At 42.5% G+C, this 17,564-nt stretch overlaps 1 protein-coding gene across 5 annotated transcripts in view; it reads right to left on the minus strand.

Moving 5' to 3' along the window:
- The window catches only part of BMPER (BMP binding endothelial regulator), a 146,953-nt gene that overhangs the window by 96,378 nt on the left and 33,011 nt on the right, over nt 1–17,564 (minus strand). For 4 of the 5 annotated variants that reach the window (XM_057425758.1, XM_057425757.1, XM_057425761.1 and 1 more), the window contains 3 exons: nt 12,498–12,580; nt 10,891–10,981; nt 10,047–10,129 (listed from right to left, as the gene is read on the minus strand). In XM_057425758.1, coding sequence (XP_057281741.1) covers nt 10,047–10,129; nt 10,891–10,981; nt 12,498–12,580 — 257 coding nt within the window. Of the gene's footprint in view, nt 1–10,046; nt 10,130–10,890; nt 10,982–12,497; nt 12,581–12,731; nt 12,809–17,564 lie in introns of those variants that run through there. The other variant, XM_057425759.1, reaches the window with a different exon arrangement.

The following is a 17,564-nucleotide window of genomic DNA, read 5'->3' on the forward strand; positions in this document are numbered from 1 at the left end:
TCTGTAAGTTTGAAGAAAGTCTGAGATAAAGGATTTCCCAGAGACTGACAGCAATGTGAGGCAGCTGGATGAGATATACAGAAATAGAAACACAGGCACTCGTTATGAAAACTGCAAAAAGTACTTTTGGTCAGTGGGTGTATTAATAGTATCCTTATTAGCCTCTCATCTGACTCAGAGAAATACTGCAAAAACAGCCTCAGGGGAACAGCAAACTTGCTACAGAGGTTGACACTACTCCTGCTAATGCACAGGCATGTTTCTTCTCCCTCTGTCTCCCTCGGCCCTCAAATTAGCCTGTAACTTACTCCTCATTTTATATAATTGCTTGCTGTTACCTCTGCTGTGCTGAGCACTCAAGAAGCAAGAATGTGTCCTCCAAACACCGTAAACACTAAATCTTTGAGCAATGCCCATATAGAACAGAGTAAAACCCCACAGCCCATATTTTAGGAAGCAGAGCTATTACTGCTGACCACGAGGAATTTAACAACACCACCGGGAAAGAAAATGCCTCCCTGGCTTGGTTTCCACCAGGTGTCAACTTTTATGGGTCCTATTCCCGTTTAGCTACTTTATAAAATGCTCGCTGTGTTATAATCAGGTTCACAGACCAAAAAACAAAGCCATAGTAGCAGATGTGGTGCAAGTACTGCTGATAAGAGATTTTACGCGTGCACGTCAACTGCAAAGAGCAGTGGATAGCAGAGGATACACTAAACATAGGATTTTCCCTCCTTGCATGGTTCCAGACATGTACATACCCATACTTGCTGAAGTGCAGCACTAAAAAACCTAGATGGGGGAGGAATGGTGATTGCAGGAACCTTGGGGAATTAAGAAAACCTGACCTCAAAAGACAGAGAGCAGAGCAGCTCAGCTGGCTGCTGAAAGAATAAATAGTGCATCGGCAACTGAAATTGCTAGGAAGAATTGTGTTCAGCTGCATCCAGGAAAAGGAAAGTTATGCTACAACGAGGAGAGGGAGCAGAGAACAGGCTGAGTGCTGAAAGCACAAAATCCTCAGACTTCTTGGACATAACTGTTATCCCATACATTGTCTCATTGTCAAAATTCTATTCAGCATGTGGACTACTTGGGTGCAAGGCAGAGGATGGTAAAAGGAACAAGTGCCCTCATTTCCATGCTTTCAGAGCTGAGGCCAGCTCTGTTTTTTCCTGTGAAGAAAGATACTATTGGCACGGGCACATTTGCCTCTGTCCTACTCTCAGAAAACTGCTGGTACTGTGTTCTGGAGAAATAAAAGGAAAAAATGGAAAAGAAGCCACACAAAGCATGTAACTTACTCAAATCTCTTTGGCCTCGGACACCTCAAGCATCAGATCTGAGTCTGTTGGAAATCTGGACTTTGCATTTTCAATCACATTGACTCCAGCGCCCAAGTACAAGCGATAAAGAAATTTCCATTTCAATGATTTTAGCACAAAATATTGTGCAACACCCTTGAACGCCAGTTAAAAAAGAAAGAAGAAAAACACAAAACCCCCACATACATCTGTTTTCTGTAGAAAATCTCAATGCTTCATTACAAAGCTTCTGGCAGAGAGCTGAAAACTTCTTGGGCTTTCAATGAAGCTTGGGACTGTCAAGTTTAATGGTGTTCTAGTCATGTTTGGGACAGAACTTCAGGTACCATGGGAGCATGATTTCCTGGAAGAAAGCTAAGACATACAGGCTGTGTCTATCACTAGAGTGGAAAGCATTTTTAAGGACTAACCTTTCATATTGAAGCACTACAGTGGAAGCTGGGGCTGTACGACCCACTGCTGACCACAAACCCAAGCTGCCTGCAAGGATGTCTGCATCTTTGCTTCAGACTGACAGACCCACAGCAGAGTGCCAAATGTGTTATGGTAGTTTGGCTCCTAGACACATTTTAGTTCTGACAGGTTAGAGGCACTATAAATAAATCACTGTCACATCTCAAAACACTTTCTATTTTTCCTTTTCTGTTTCCTATGTCTGTTTTGACAGCCACTGAATTATTCTGCCTATTCTACTCTCAGCCTAAGAGAATGAGTTGTATAAAAAAGTTACAGCCTGTCACAATCCTGAAAATAATTTCTTGGGCATCATTTTCCTCCCTTTTACTATCCAGTGTGTTTGCTTTTCACCATTAAATAAGGTAACAACAGTAGTAAATATGTTCATGCTGATGAAATCCAAGGAGCTTTGACAAACCCTTTCTAGATGACTGGTTTGTTTTAAGAAATGTTCATTTATCACACATCCCAGCTGAAGAATAGTTCATAGGTGGGGTTGGAAACTTGCTCCCTTATCCGCACAAGCTGCTTCCAGGGCAGAAAACAAAAGCAACGATGCAGGACTCAGTGGAAAGAGCAAGGAGAATACAGGCAAAGTGGCAGCAAGTCAAGATGGAATTTGGCAATCACACTAGAGCTCAACAGCAATTCAAACTTAATGATCTCAAGTTTCATTGATCAATGAAAAACATGAAATATGAGCAAAGTCAACAGCAACAGCACAATTAACTACAAAAATACAGTACCCAAAGTGATACAGTGGTCAGACTTAAGAGAAAGGGGGGGAAGCAAACCCCAAAGCCCCACATGTAACCATGTACCATCTCCAATCCTTAATTACTTTCTCTTTTGAAAATCAGAGAGAGGAAACCAAATAGGTGTTAGGCAGTTAATTAAGCTCTCTTGTGTTAATTCATTTAGTAGGACTGTGCAGACTAAAATATCTTGTCTCAGGACACAGAGAGCTGCGCAAGTTTACAACCATTAGCTATTGTTATCCGCTAACAACCTCCAAGTCTGTGACATCCAAGTTTATTTAAACTGAAAGGGTGACAAACATGAAAGCCAAGCATTCCTGCTCTTCTCAGCCTCTCCTTCATTGTAACACCAGCCAGAAGGCTCTTGGACTCTCCATAAAATGTTTGGCAAACAAAGGCCTTGTTAATTGACAAGCTATTGCTTTTACTGCTTCCTACCACAACTTGTGGGAATCTTTTAGACCTGAATCAATTCTGCACACAAGCGTTCCCACGAGATGCCACCCACATTCCCATCTGAAGCCACTTACAAGAACTGCTACAGCCATCTCACATAAAACCTGTGTCTTTGCTGGGCACTTCTACAATCACGTGCAACCCTTTCCTCCCCTGCTGGTCAGCAGGCTCGTTTGTTTGCTTAGTTTAACCAGGTTCTTTGTTTTTCTGCCATCTTACTGCTTTGCTTTCCCTCCAAGATAGTTCCTTGCCTCTGCAAGGAGTGAGTTAGAGCAGAGAGGGGTGCAGCCTTCCTTGCAGCCCAATGCCAGAAAAAAACAGTCCCCTCACTAGAGGCTGCCTGTTAACAGCTCTCCTGTACTGTTACAGCTCTGTGTACTTAATTCTTCCTAGTCAATAAGAAGAATCAATGCCAGCCTCTTAATTAGGAAAAGCTTAACAAGACAAGGGACAGACACCTGACAGCACAAGCTCTCTCCCTTTGCTCTCAAGAACAGCAGCAACCTACACTTGAGGTATAAGCCTTTAAAAGTGACCAACCTGCATTATTTCTTTTCTTTATATGCTTTAGGAGTGCAAAATCCATCCTGCTCTGTGCATTCCCTTCCTTTCAATGATAAGAAGTCCTGGATGCCTTTTCCCTGTACTGCAAGAGGTTGTTCTTTCAGTGCTGTTAATCAGCATATACTCAGGCCCTTCAGGTACCCAGGAAGTTTTAAGTCTTTTGTGGCTTCTAGTACCACTTAATTCATTAATCATCACAATACCATCTCAGATCATCAAACTGGAAAGACAGTTCTCTGTCTGAATAAGAACCTTACAAAGGCAGAGCTCCTTCCTCCGATTTCTCAGCATTTCCACACTCCTTTCCCAGCAGGAAAAATTCCCCACAGAAATCTGCCAAATCACTTTTATCTCTTTTCACATTCTTCTGCCACACTCTCTCCTCTTGGCAAAGGGAGTAAATGTCCTTATGATATAAAGCACAATGGGCACTCATCTTTGATTGGTGATGTCATCTCAAAAATAGTAACAACTGGGTAGCGTGCCTATGTGAAACAATGGAGAAGGAAGAAGAACAGCTGGAGGTACAGCACAGCCATGGGAGCACAGATCATGCTAAAGCATGGAAGGTCAATTTGAACTGAATCCTGAAGGGTGGGATTCATTTCAATGAATACCAGAACTGAAGAGAGAGAGCTAAAGGCTCAGAGGAAGGAAGGGATATGAGAAAGATGCTGCACGTTCTGGGCAATCCTTAAAGAATTCTTCCTTCAGGAAGCTGCTCAGTATTTCTGCTCCCCTGGAAATGTGCCCAAACCGGGCACAGTCTCTTGCTGCACAGAATGGTCCCTTCAATCCTTACCAAAATTAAAAGCACCATGAAGGGAGCTGGGAACACCCTCAGATTAGGTGAGCTAGGAAGCTCCGCAGGTAGACGTAGGACTAAAGGACTAGAGGAAGGAAATGAGACCTTGCCACAGAAAGATGCTTTATGAAGTCTGAGATCTGAAATGCTTGTGAATAAAAATCATTTACACTGAACAACTACACTGAGTTCCAGCCACATGCATTGCTACATTGCTATCCCAGAGTTCATCTGTATTTCAGAAACATTGTGATTAATTTTATTTTTAAATTTACTCCGAGAGTTTTGTTAAAATTATTGAACTTTTTCTGAAAGACACATTTTCTGAGAAAGTTTTTGCATTTTTGAGAGAAATGAAAAGAAAGATGAAAAATGGCAATGCATGTTAATCCACATTGTTTTTCTCACTGAAGTTCAGCACATACCCAGTCCTTGCTCTCTCATGCCTACCTGCACAGCCATACATCTCCACAAACCTGGAAGATTGTGGTTTTATTAGACTAGTCAGAAAAACAAACTTTCTAGCCTTGCAAAACATCTGTAGATGGGGGGGGGTGTACCCAGACAGATACATTGAGCAAACCTGTGCTGCCCATTTCTGAACATCTACTGCTCTCCATTTGCACCTGCCCATAAGCCAATCACTTCTACTTGTCACTAACATCAAGAAAGTGAACAGCCCTGCTACCAAAAGACTAGCTCTTTGCTTTTCCACCCCCGACTTACAACTCTGTCACCATTTCTAGGCCCCTGAAGTAGGGGCAGACAGCATCTGGTGGAGTTTGGAGCTGACTCACAGCAGCTGGAGTACATGGAAATTTGGGAAGATCAGCATTTGGCACTGCACTGAGGACAGAATTCTGAACTTGGACACAGCTTCTGCTACCAGGCTTCATTGAGGATACATTTAATTGTGTGTTCCCGAGTTCCCCAGTAGATTGGAGTATGTCCCCTGCAATCCACTGAGATGGGAATGTATTTCAGCAGTTCCCAATACCTGTTAAAGTCAAGCCTTTAAAGCTGTATCAGGGTGCTTGATCACCCAGCTGGCTGCAAGGGCAGGATCCGTCTCAGCTATCTTCAGCCATCTCAGTGAGCCGGGTAGGCTCCCCCTGTAGTAAGTGGAGGAAGATAGGCATCTGCAGAGAGTAATCCATCCCACCTCTCTCCTTCTGTTAAGAGGAGCCCAGATAAGGAGATCAGAGCAGACACATTACTTCTGTATGGCTGGAGTTAGACAAGATGAATTCCACCCTCTGTGTCCAAAGCACTAACATATGTAGTTTCTCATTACTTACCACAGTTGCAACGCCTGTTACTCATTGATTTAGAAACAGATTTTCTTGGTGCTATTTCCTTTTCTTTGTGCAAAACTTTCATTATGCAGTTTTTGCACCCTAGCACTCAGGAACATAAGTGACAAGACATTTCCTCTACAGACCCACAAGTACACCTGCAGACCAGGAGCTCTGTGCATCTTGAGTCCCTCTGAGCCCACCTGAGCAGCAGTGTAAAACCCCCAGTGATGCAAAAAAGATCAAGCAGAGGCTGTTTTTAAATTGGCTCTCCAAGGGCCCCAAATTCCCATGCTTTGCTTCAGGTCACTTGGGTTTCACTTGCTTCGAATCATTTTGGAACAGTACCTAAGAGGCCAGCATTGCTTCTGTGAAACAATGCTGCTTGGGGACCAAACATCTACGACCATGCTGCCAACATTCATCCCTGAAACGTGCCTCATAGAATGATCTGGGTTGGAAGGGACCTTAAAGCTCATCCAGTTCCAACCCCCTGCCACAGGCAGGGACACCTTCCACTAGACCAGGTTGCTCCAAGCCCCGTCTAACCTGGCCTTGAACACTGCCAGGGATGGGACAGCCATAGCTTCTATGGGCATCCTGTTCCATTGCCTCATAGATGCAGTATTTCATCTGCAAAGGTATACTTGAATGTATTGATTTTTCAGCCTCCCTGCAGGGCAGACAGACAGTGCAACCCTTCCTTGCTTCCAGCCCTTGGCCATCCCAGCAATACCATAATCCAATAATCCAGCCTCCAACTGTTTCCAAGAGGGGGTGTGGAGGAAGACAGGTCCTGGGCTGCGGTATCTCCATAGTGCTGCACGCTCTCAGCATGGTGGTACCTCGTACCACTGCATGCCTCACATGCCGAAACACACAACACCCATGGTCTGGGTAACAAGGGCGTGAGTCAAATGGGGCTAGTTATGAGCTTGGATTCTACCATTCAGAGATAAGCTTCTCCATGGTTACCAGTCTCATGCAAGGTCACTCTCCTGCCAAACCCCCTCTCCTCCCCTCCTCCCTGTCTCCCTCTCCTTCCACCTCCACTATTTATTTTTTTTCCCAAACACACTACATCAAAAGAGAAAATGAAAACATTTAGGATAATCACAGTCTGGCTATTTTAATGCAGGCGGTAGGAAAGGGAACATGTAAGCCAAGTGCTTTCACTGTGCAAGCAGAAACACACTCTCAACCTCATAAAAGTGGTATCTGAGAAATAACACTTGATTAAAGCGGCCAGTCCTTCACTTAAGTAGGTGCTTATGGTAGGGAAAATATCCAAGGTTTCTCTAGAACAGGCTGCTGGCCTATCATAGAAAGCAAAGAACAGGCCAGGCAGATGAATTATTGCAATACAGCTGGTTTCAGCTGGGCTACGAGGAGATCCCTATTATCCCATCCACCTTTCTTACACAAATGCCTCTCCCCAGAGAACCCGAGTCATTAAAAGCCAGCTCATTTGCCCCTGCCAGGCAATATGCATTGAGTGAGAGGTGATACATTTTCATTTTCAGCAAGAAATCTCAGTCGCCCCAAGGAGCAGCTAGCTCCAGAGAGCGGTAATGGAATACGAGGGCTTTCATCTCTGCCTTGCTGCCACAAGCATGGCCTGGCTCAGTAGCAACCCAAAACTTGTTAGCTAATGGGTTGTTTCAGTGACCTCCATGGAATGAGTTCAGTGGGTTTGGGCTGGTTTTCAGTAGACATTAACTAGAACCACAAGTGGTGTTAAACAGAAACTGTATTAACTGGTTGAATGCATGGCAAGTAAGGACCGAGTGAAGCACCCATGTGTAGCCGTGCCATTGCTTTCCCTACCCTTTGGGGCCATGCATGATAAACCAGCAACAAAAAAACATCTTATCAACCATTTCACATTCTTTAGGAGCTCAACAGTATCTAGTAGGCACTGCTCCGAGTTGGAAATACCACAAACTTGAGCTACCAAAGAGCTTTCCAAAGACTGTGCCCTGCAGTTCAGTCTTGCTGAAATGTGCTTTAAAGTGCATTCTGCAATGGTAGAATTCCCTTTTTGTAAGTAATTCCTCATTTTAACACATTTAGTGAATGGGGAACAATGCTACATCTCTCCAGGAAAACAAACCACCGCCATCCCTCTTTACTTTTTTCCTGCTCAATGCAGCCTGCAGCCTCAGGCTGAGCTATGCCTGTGACAATGATGGCCTATGGAGTCCAGAATAATGCACCATTAGAAAAGCTTGCTCCCAGGTAAAAAGCAGAATTCACCCTTAAGTGAAAGTGGCTTGAATCCTTACACCACTCCTCCAACATACCCTGGCAATAATATATGCCATGCCACTTCCTCTGCCGCACTTCCACTAAAGACTCACTAAATAGTTACAATTTGAAATCCCAGAAGAAATCTTCAGTGAGGAGCTACCTTTCATGTGTTACAGCCTGCACAAGTTGCAGCACATCACAGACAAGCCTGTTCACATCACATTGCATGGCTAGATATGTATCTCTAAATAAGACATCCACCAACTGCTTAGATAAGAGATTCACTGGGGACCCATTCCCATAAGGGAATGGATGTAAAGCAGGCAACAAGCTGCTATCACAGCCCTGAGGATGCCCTTGTTATTTGCTTTGCCTTTAAATTGCACAGGAATCCCCAAATTCTGAAAGAAAAGGGTGAGAGGGTAAAAAAAGGCATTGCAGAGAGAACCAAGGCAGGACAGGTATGGCTTATGCATAGATGGTATTTCTTCTGTTGTCAGTAACATTCAGCATTAGAGATGGACATTTTATACAAATGCCATGAACATCCAAACCCATCATGCCTTCTGTTTCAGAAGGGATCATTAGGCCTCTTACCTGATACTTTAAATGTATCACTATCAGTAGCTGATGTGTTTCCTTCTCTAACACAGCTGACACTGGTAACTGTCAGACAGACCCTCAGGTCTGACCCTATGTTCCTATATTTCCTTATATTGCTCTGCCCAAATATCTCCCACGTCCCATGTTCTTTTTGGAACTTACTTTTGTTATTTAGGGAGCAAAGGAAAGTTGATAAAGGAGATACTGGCACACCAACTTCTGGGCAATAGGCAGTATCTGTTCAGCACTTATAAAAGAGCAAAGCACAGCCTGAAAATACTCGAGCACGTCTCCACAGACTTCTCAACCATTCAGACCTGTCTTCCCCTGAGGAACATTAACTAAGGAAAGCTACTGCTTTACAGCTGAAGCTGAAGTGAGCTAGGGACCAACCAAGTACAGACAGAGCAACTTTCCTCAGCCTGGGACTGAACTGAAGCCCAAGGCACATAGCATCACTGTGATGGCGTATTTTCATTATTACAGGATTAAAACTTAACAAATAAATAAATAAGTACCTATATCAAAAGAACAACAAAACACAATTACCCGAGCAGCCCAATTCTCCACAACAGCAGCGATGATTTAGTGTAAATTAATTTTGCACATCCCCAGGTATTTTTCCCCACAAGAGTCCAAGTTCTTTGCAGCAGCTTCATTTCAAGTATGTATGTGTGTCTACGTACAAATACATATTAATTTTTGAGTTCTATCCTTTTCTCCTCCCTTTGTTATTTTATTTTCATGAGGCAGGAGAGCTGTGCCTGGTACTGACAAAACTCTTGGTATGCTACTGAAATGCAAATTCCCCAGCCTTGCATTTTCTGCTGATAACCAGCTCATCAATTGCAACAAAAGCAGTGATTTGAACTTTGCCTTTTAGTGGTCTCACTGATCACACCAAGGAAGTCAAAGTTATCTGCCCCAACTCATAGAGCATTATCTTTTAAACTTAATGGAAGTGAAAGAGAAGCCCGTGCTCATTACCCAAAGGATGTAATTATTACTTCCTCTCTATACTGTTGCTAGTCAAGAATAAATTCCAGGATATGACCTCTTCATTAAGCATTAAGCCAAAATCCACCTGGGACAGCCTAAGGAGGCTACCCTTATCCTTTCACTCAGTAATTCAGAGAAAAGGCCCTTGCCACATAGAGCTGAAAGGAATCCTTGCAAAAGATCCTTTCAAGGAAACAGCTAATAAATGTTAATCAATAGATGAAGCCCAAAAAGCTTTCTGTCTCCTCCTGCATGATCCCACTACAAAAAAAAGCATCACTAATATAACACATTGAGCCTCTTCCAAATACCGTGCTTTGTGTACAGTGTAAGTTCATAAAAAAGATGATAAATTCAGAATATGAGTGATAGAATGTATTAGTACAGTGAAGTCTTCAATAGAAAACTGAAATCTAGGAGAAGAATGCATAGTAGTGTTGAATTCCTTATATTTCTTGCTTTGTTATGGCAATAATAATGTGCCTTTTGAAGTTCATACAGGCAGATACAATGCCAAAAGGCAAATACTTACAATACAAGAGCACTTGGTACATTTATTTCCTTCAGGCCTAAATTCTTCTCCTTCATTGTAAAGTCTCCCTTCAAATATACAACCTAGAAAATAGCATTTGGATAAGTTTAGCTCAGGATAGCACACTGCCTTTTCTCTGTAACAATACTCTATAACCCTATCATAGGACAATACGAAAAGTAAATCGTACCACCCTCTCTGACACAAATACTTCAGAAGCCTTTACAAAAGCCTTGAGAACCCCCAGATGTCTTTTTGGGGAAAGAAAACATTCTTCTACAGCGGACAAATTTGCACCAATGAAGTCAAGACTAAGTCAGCTCTCCCATTGAAAGTGGCTTTAAAACACTTTTCCAAGTTGTTTATCTTTTACTACTCGTTCTTACCTCCAAGCTTATGTTATATGTTGGCAGAAATTATAACTGATTAGAATATAATAAGCCCATTGTATCATAAGTGGAGAAGTGCTTACCTACAAAGCCTCTGATTAGCCTATAGGTAGCAACTAGCCTCACAAAGGTAGTCTTCTTTTTCAGGATTACTCTTACACTTTCCCTCCTAACACAACCCCAGCCATCAGCCAGGAAAATCCAACTGACAGACCCTCTGAAAAACAACATAAATACACCTGTGGATATTGACCCAAGCTACTGCCTATGCAATAGTCTGCCTCTGCTCCACTAAAAGATATTAAGCCTGGTCTGTCATTTAATGGATTGCAAGCCATTGGCCTCTGTTTTTGTCAAGTATAATGGAGAAGTTAGAGGCAGTCTCCCAGATAATGATGCTTATCATTAGAAATACAGTTGCACATGTGGAACAGCATCTTCCTATGAAATCTCACCTGGACACACAGGGCAACATATTCCCATGAGTTTGGTAGGATTTTTGCAAGGGGCAACACAGTGTACCTCCGACTCTACTATCACTCCTTCCTGAAAAAGAAGCAGATCAGACATGTTCATTGTTTGCGTTGAGGTTGCTTTAACAAGCAAAAATCCACTACTACTAGTGGTACAAATAAAGCCCAGCACATGCCACAAAGCACTGGATTTCAAAACCTCTTTTCTTTCTGTACCTGCTGCCTTGTATCAGGAATTCAGGTTAATCCACAGTCAAAAGATCCACTTGAGTCTCTCTGACTCCAGTCACAGGATTTGCCTTAAAATGGAACAGGTAAGAAACCAAGCGCCTTCTTAGGAAAAGGAATCCCGCTTTATCAGGAATCCTCAGGCTCAATAATCTGCCATGCAGCTCTGGTGAACACAGGCCAAACACTAGGCATTCTCGTCCCTCTCCCCTTGGAGTTAAAAAGACCTAGAAAGCAGATAAAAGCATCTTGCTCTGTAGAGGGGAGACGCTTATCTTTAATGCTTTGCCTGATAAGTATTAGCAAATTAACATTTCCTGTACTCCTTGCTGGAGAAGTCAAGAGTCCTCCTGAACAAATCTGGGTGTGAGGATCTGTGTACAAAAGGCTGCTATTTTCTTGTTCTGCAGTTGAAGCCAAAGGAACTGTGTGGATCAAGGGTAAACACCATCACCCAGTTTTGCATTTAGGCACTGAAACAGGCAATAAAGAATTGCTCATTTCATGTAATTAGTAGTTGTAAGAGTATCTGAGTTCACATTGTATCTTTTCATTAAGTGTAAGAATACAGAATACAGCTGCTCTAACGTCATCCTTCTCAGTGTATGTCTCTTTAAAAACACAGGTGTGTTTCACAGAGCAGAAGCATCACAGAAAAACAGAAACATCTTGAAACTCTCTTGTTTGTAGAAACGCTTCATACTCATTCATTTCTCTTCTTTCTAACAGCTGCAATTCTTAGTAGTTACTATTAAAACCAGATCAAATTGTCAGAAAAAAATGCCAGACCTATTCACAGACAGAAACTAAAATTTCCTACATGTTTCCTTGTTTTGTGCTTGAAAATGGACAATCTTGCAAATGCCATGGTAGCAGATAGACAAGCTACCAAAAGTACTACTGGGTAGCAGTATTTTCCAGGGCAGGAGCCCAGGAAAAGAAGATTCTGTTATGGGTTTCTCTTAAAAGAACACCCCAGGTAAAACCCATAAACACAAAAGTGTCTGCTTAGTGAAATACTACTTAGTAAAATAATTTGTATCTCACAAAAGGCTTAGCATGCTGAGAAAAAGAGGACTTATTTCAATATCAAGACAACAGGAAATGGCATGGCTGTGTCCCTCTCCTTCAGCAGTGTTTTGGTATTGTGGTACTCAAGTCACATAAAACCTATCCTTCTGAATGTTTGGTTATAGCTAGCTGCATCTGAGTGGATTTAAACTACTTTAAATGCAAAGTCCATATTGTGCTTTGGGAATAAAATATTTCAAGTTACTTGAAGCAGATAAAAAAAAAAAAGTCCCAGAATTCCATGGGAAAAGCTCACAACTCCATTAGCACGATGCTGATGACATCCTTACCTGGCACTGGTATGTAACACAGGGATTGCTGGGGTGGTGCCATTTCATAGAGCTGTTGTATGTATTTCCTCCAAAACTGCAATCTAGAGGAAGACACAGAAGCACATCAGTTCAGCTGAACACAACGATGGCATAGGAGGCTGCTGCTGAAAATCACAGAGCAGCATCCTAAATGCAACCCATCCTCTCTCTCCTGGGTGAACAAAAGAGATGGAGCTTAGAGCTGGGACTGACAAGAAGGGTCATGTCCTGGGAGGGCTGGCAGCACCACCACCATCTGTTCTGATGCTTGACTGGCCAAACTCCTTACTATGACTATTCAAGGCAACGGAAAATTAGTGACAATTTACGCAAAAATGGTGCTTATTCTGCAGTCCATTCAGGAGCTCCTCTGCCACTCGTAGTGGAGCGGGGAGAGGAAGGAGAGAGGGCAAGAGAAGAGCTGGAAACATTCAGCATCCCAGCCTGGCCATGCTACCCTCATTCATTAATCAAACCCCCTGGGAAGTGCTTTTCAGCCAGGGCAGCTCAGCATGGACAAACTGACATCAGCAGAGCTACCCCTCCTTTATACCTTTTCACTTCCATGACAGAAGGGATCAACATCCATACCAACTAAAAGTCATCAAGCTCTTCAGTGTGGGAAGTGGATCTCTGAGTGGGGCCATTTCAGAGTCCCACAGGGTTTGGCCTGACATGTCTTTCTGTGTTACATGACAACTTTGTTAACAGAAAATAGGCTGGCTTGCCTGTGGACAGGCTCAGCACACACTTCTTTGTGCAAAATGAAGCTTCATTGAGCCATTTGCTCAAAATAAAATACTTTCCTCACTTTTATTACATGTTCCTACTAGCTTCCCTTCCCACTCTTTCACTCTTTTCTGGTATTCTTCATAAAGGGAAACCCAAAAAGGAACACAAAGAAGAATAAAAGAGCTCAACAGAAAAGCACAACTAGAAAAGACATACTGAGTGGAATAAATATTTGTTTCAAAACAGTTTATGAATGCAAAGTTGTTTCAATTAAAAATTAATTCTTTGGAGACCAAAAGTGTTTCTGAAATAAATATAGAAATAAATAAATACAATTAGAAGCAACACATATGCTGTTTTCTGCAGGAAAAGTGCCCATTTTCCATTTTCTGCTCCAAAGGCTTTTTCCTAGTCTATTTTATCCAAAATGAGCTTGATCAAAGAGCCTGTGAAACCAAGAGGAGTCTTGCCAGAGACTTTGAAACACAGAGATCCACCAAGCACAAAACTACAGTCAGTCCAGTGATGCCCACAGCACCATCCTCTTCCTGCATGCCACCTCAGCAGCTACTCTAAGTCATTCTATTCTGTGTAGGGTGCACTGACCTGAACTGCTTTGGGCTCCATTTTATGCCCTTTTGAAAACTAAGGTGAGTTATCAGCAAAATAACTGTAAATATATAAAACATATTATAAAATATATATTATATATTTATATTCTTAATTTATATTTTTGATTTATTAAATATTTATCATTTCTAAATATGAATATTTATAATATTTTAATAAAAGTATTAAATTCTTAATCTATATTTTTAATTTTAATTTTTATTTTAACACATATATAATATATTATAAAATAACATCAGAAAAACTGTGTAAGAAAACTTGAGGGTCACAGTTCTGAGCTGCTGAGGAACTGAAAACCCCCACAAAATCCTTTTTGAATTCAACCCAAAAGTATATTTCTTTTTAGGTAGCAAAGCCCCAGTTTCGAATAACAGAAGAAATGTTCAGATTCACAGCATATTAAATACAGTTCTGTGGGAGCGCTCACACAGGCAAACCAACATTTCAAGAGAGATGCAGGAAGCCCTAAGCTCCTCTTATGTGTTTTGAAGTCCTGTTCTGAAAAACATCCAGCTAAAGTGCAGTCTCACTGCTCACTGCAAACCCGGATGAGTAGCAAAGCCCGTTCAAAATGGTTTAGCATCCTCAAGTTGCAGAAGCCCGAGCCATACTGATCCCAGTCTGAGAAAGAGTTTACATGTGTGCTGGACTCTCAAGATGGAACAAGCTGTGCTGTATGTGTGTGTATTCTACAAGATGGATCTGATACCTTCAGCACGGTGCAGAATCAAGGGCCAGGCTGGAAACTTGCAACTGCAAAATACCTTGCATATTTGTTCACCAATTATGTTCTTTAATTTAAAACATTTCCTCTGTCAGAAAGCTAATGACCCTGGGCTAATCTGCATGTACAGATGTGCACATTGAACTGAAATTTGCAGTCCAAGGATTAGTCTGGTCAAGAAAGCATGAAGGTGGTGCATCCGTGCAGTCACCACTGCTCTCACTTGCCAAGCTGCGCTACAAAATCCTCTGCCCTGCAGCACCAGCCATTGCCCCTGTGGAAAGCAGCAAGGGGGAGCCAAACTCTGCCTGCCCACAAGCCCTTTCTGTTGCTGATATGTGGTGCTGGCAGCACTAAGGGAGGCACACCAGAAGTAACCGTAGCAGGGAGAGCATAAATACCAGAATGGAACAGCCTGGAGAAGTATTGGAGACACTAAGATTGCTCTCAAGCTTTGGCACAGGCCAGCAGAGTAAGGGAGGCAGAGCAGCATCATGCAAGCACCAACACGAAGTACGGTGGGAGCAGGATTTCAAAAGACGCTCAGTGGAGGAAAACAGCACAAAGGGAGAGTTAGCCAGTAACACAAGCAGGCTTGGTGAGAGCTGGATGAAGACTGAATGTCAGGCAAACAGAAGAGAAGTAAAAAAGGAAGGGCTTTACAATTTCTGAGAGAGATGTACCCCAATGGCCCTTTGGACACCCCAGATCTACACCCACTTTTGTTCTTCAAAAGAAGAAAGAAACAAAGCCCACATCCTGGCTAGTTTTTCTGAACCTTACTTTCAATGTACACATCTCTCAGCTGACACATGCAAACACAGACCCAGTTTCATAAACCACCTTCTCATAGCATGGAAGTTTATGAGCCTCACCTAATTTCAGCTGCGTGAAACCTGCTCACAACATATGCCAGCTCAGTTGAGCCATTCCAGCTCCCCCATGCTTAAAGGTCCACCATATTTGGCTTGGAAAGTAGCAATCACTGAAGTTTAACCATGCCAAGTGCAAGGTCCTACACCTGGGTCGGAGCAATCCCAGGCACAGCTACAGGTTGGGCAGAGAAGAGATTCAGAGGCGCCCTGCAGAGAAGGACTTGGGGGTGTTGGTCAATGAGAAAATGAACATGAGCCGGCTTCAGTGTGCGCTCGCATCCCAGCCAACCGTACCCTGGGCTGCATCAAAAGGAGCGTGACCAGCAGGTCGAAGGAAGTGATCCTGCCCCTCTACTCTGCTCTCGTGAGACCTCACCTGGAGTATTGTGTGCAGTTCTGGTGTCCTCAACATAAAAAGGACATGGAACTGTTGGAACAAGTCCAGAGGAGGGCCACGAGGATGATCAGGGAACTGGAGCACCTCCCGTATGAAGACAGGCTGAGAAAGTTGGAGCTGTTCAGCCTGGAGAAGAGAAGGCGGCATGGAGACCTCATAGCAGCCTTCCAGTATCTGAAGGGGGCCTATAGGGATGCTGGGGAGGGACTCTTCATTAGGGACTGTAGTGACAGGACAAGGGGTAACAGGTTAAAACTTAAAACAGGGGAAGTTTAGATTGGATATAAGGAGGAAATTCTTTCCTGTTAGGGTGGCGAGGCACTGGAATGGGTTGCCCAGGGAGGTTGTGAATGCTCCATCCCTGGCAGTGTTCAAGACCAGGCTGGACGAGGCCTTGGCTGATATGATTTAGCGTGAGGTGTCCCTGCCCACAGCAGGGGGTTGGAACTAGATGATCTTAAGGTCCTTTCCAGCCCTAACGATTATATGATTCTATGATCTCATGTCCAAAGGCATCAGCAAAGTCCCCGATGTCAATTTCTACAATAGAGCATGGCAAAACATACTTCGAGTTCCTAAAAGCCACTCTAATTCCCTTTGGAAATACTGTTATATTAACTCACTGTCTCCATCCACCATTTGAAAGGGAGAGCAAGAGAAAATAAATCAAGAAAGATCAGAGCTTAGCACAGTCACTTAAACACCATCCACTTACTCTGCCTGAATACATACTCACACCAAAACTTTAAAAGAAAGGGCTACAGAGGAGGTTTTCAAGAGCGGAAACCCCAAAAGCCTGAGAATGTTCTAAGGGGTACATGAAAATTCAACATTAATCGGTAAATTTGATCCCATGACATAGACCCCAGTATATGGTATCTCTTTAGGATTCCACATAGAGAAGGAAGTTAAATATCAATGGTCCATTTCAATTTTAATGGAGCTAAAGTGATTCATATTAGTCAAGGACTGTGTCCCAATTTTTTCCCTGATTCTTTCTTTTAAAATAGCTGGTGTTTTATTAACGTAAAATATTAACTTTCAGTTGGTTGTAGGTTTTGTTCCTATTACCTACTCCAACTCAAATAGCTCAGATAAGTCCTGGATAAACACGCAAGCTGAAAAGTTGCTTATCTGAATCAAACCAAACCACTGAATACTTTGAAGTCAGTCACTGTTGTATATGCAGTGGAAATTGCTAATGCCCTTCTAGTTACATCGTAGAAGCAAAATGATCTCTAGACTTGAGTCACTCCTGCACAAAAGAAAAAAAAAGATTATAAAATAGTTAAATCAATTCTGATTTTCTAATTTAGCTACTTTGTTTTAATGCTGTACATGCCTTACCCCAGCACCTAACTTTCAAACATGCTCTACCAACCTCTGGCTGCTTTAATTTGAAAGAGAGCAATTTAATCCAAACACAAGCATCCTCACACAGAACTGGACTGGACTAACAAAAGAGGCAAATTATAGTAGATTTTGTTATTGGCATGTAGACAAGTTAACAATCAGGAAGCCATTTGTCTTTCCAAATCCAGCAACATTGTTAAATGACCCTTATTTTGCCTTCCCCAGACACCCCAGCACAGAGGAGTATCATATGAAGATAGGGAAATGGACTGTAAGAGACAGTTTAGTAGTGCTAAAGCTCAGTCAGTGTCCTCAGCAGTTCATTAAAAACAAGC

This window comes from Pezoporus wallicus, unplaced genomic scaffold (genome assembly GCF_028554395.1).
Source record: "Pezoporus wallicus isolate ANWC-B61680 ecotype Strahan unplaced genomic scaffold, APGP_CSIRO_Pwel_v1 contig_7820, whole genome shotgun sequence".
NCBI classification, from domain to species: Eukaryota; Metazoa; Chordata; class Aves; order Psittaciformes; family Psittacidae; genus Pezoporus; species Pezoporus wallicus.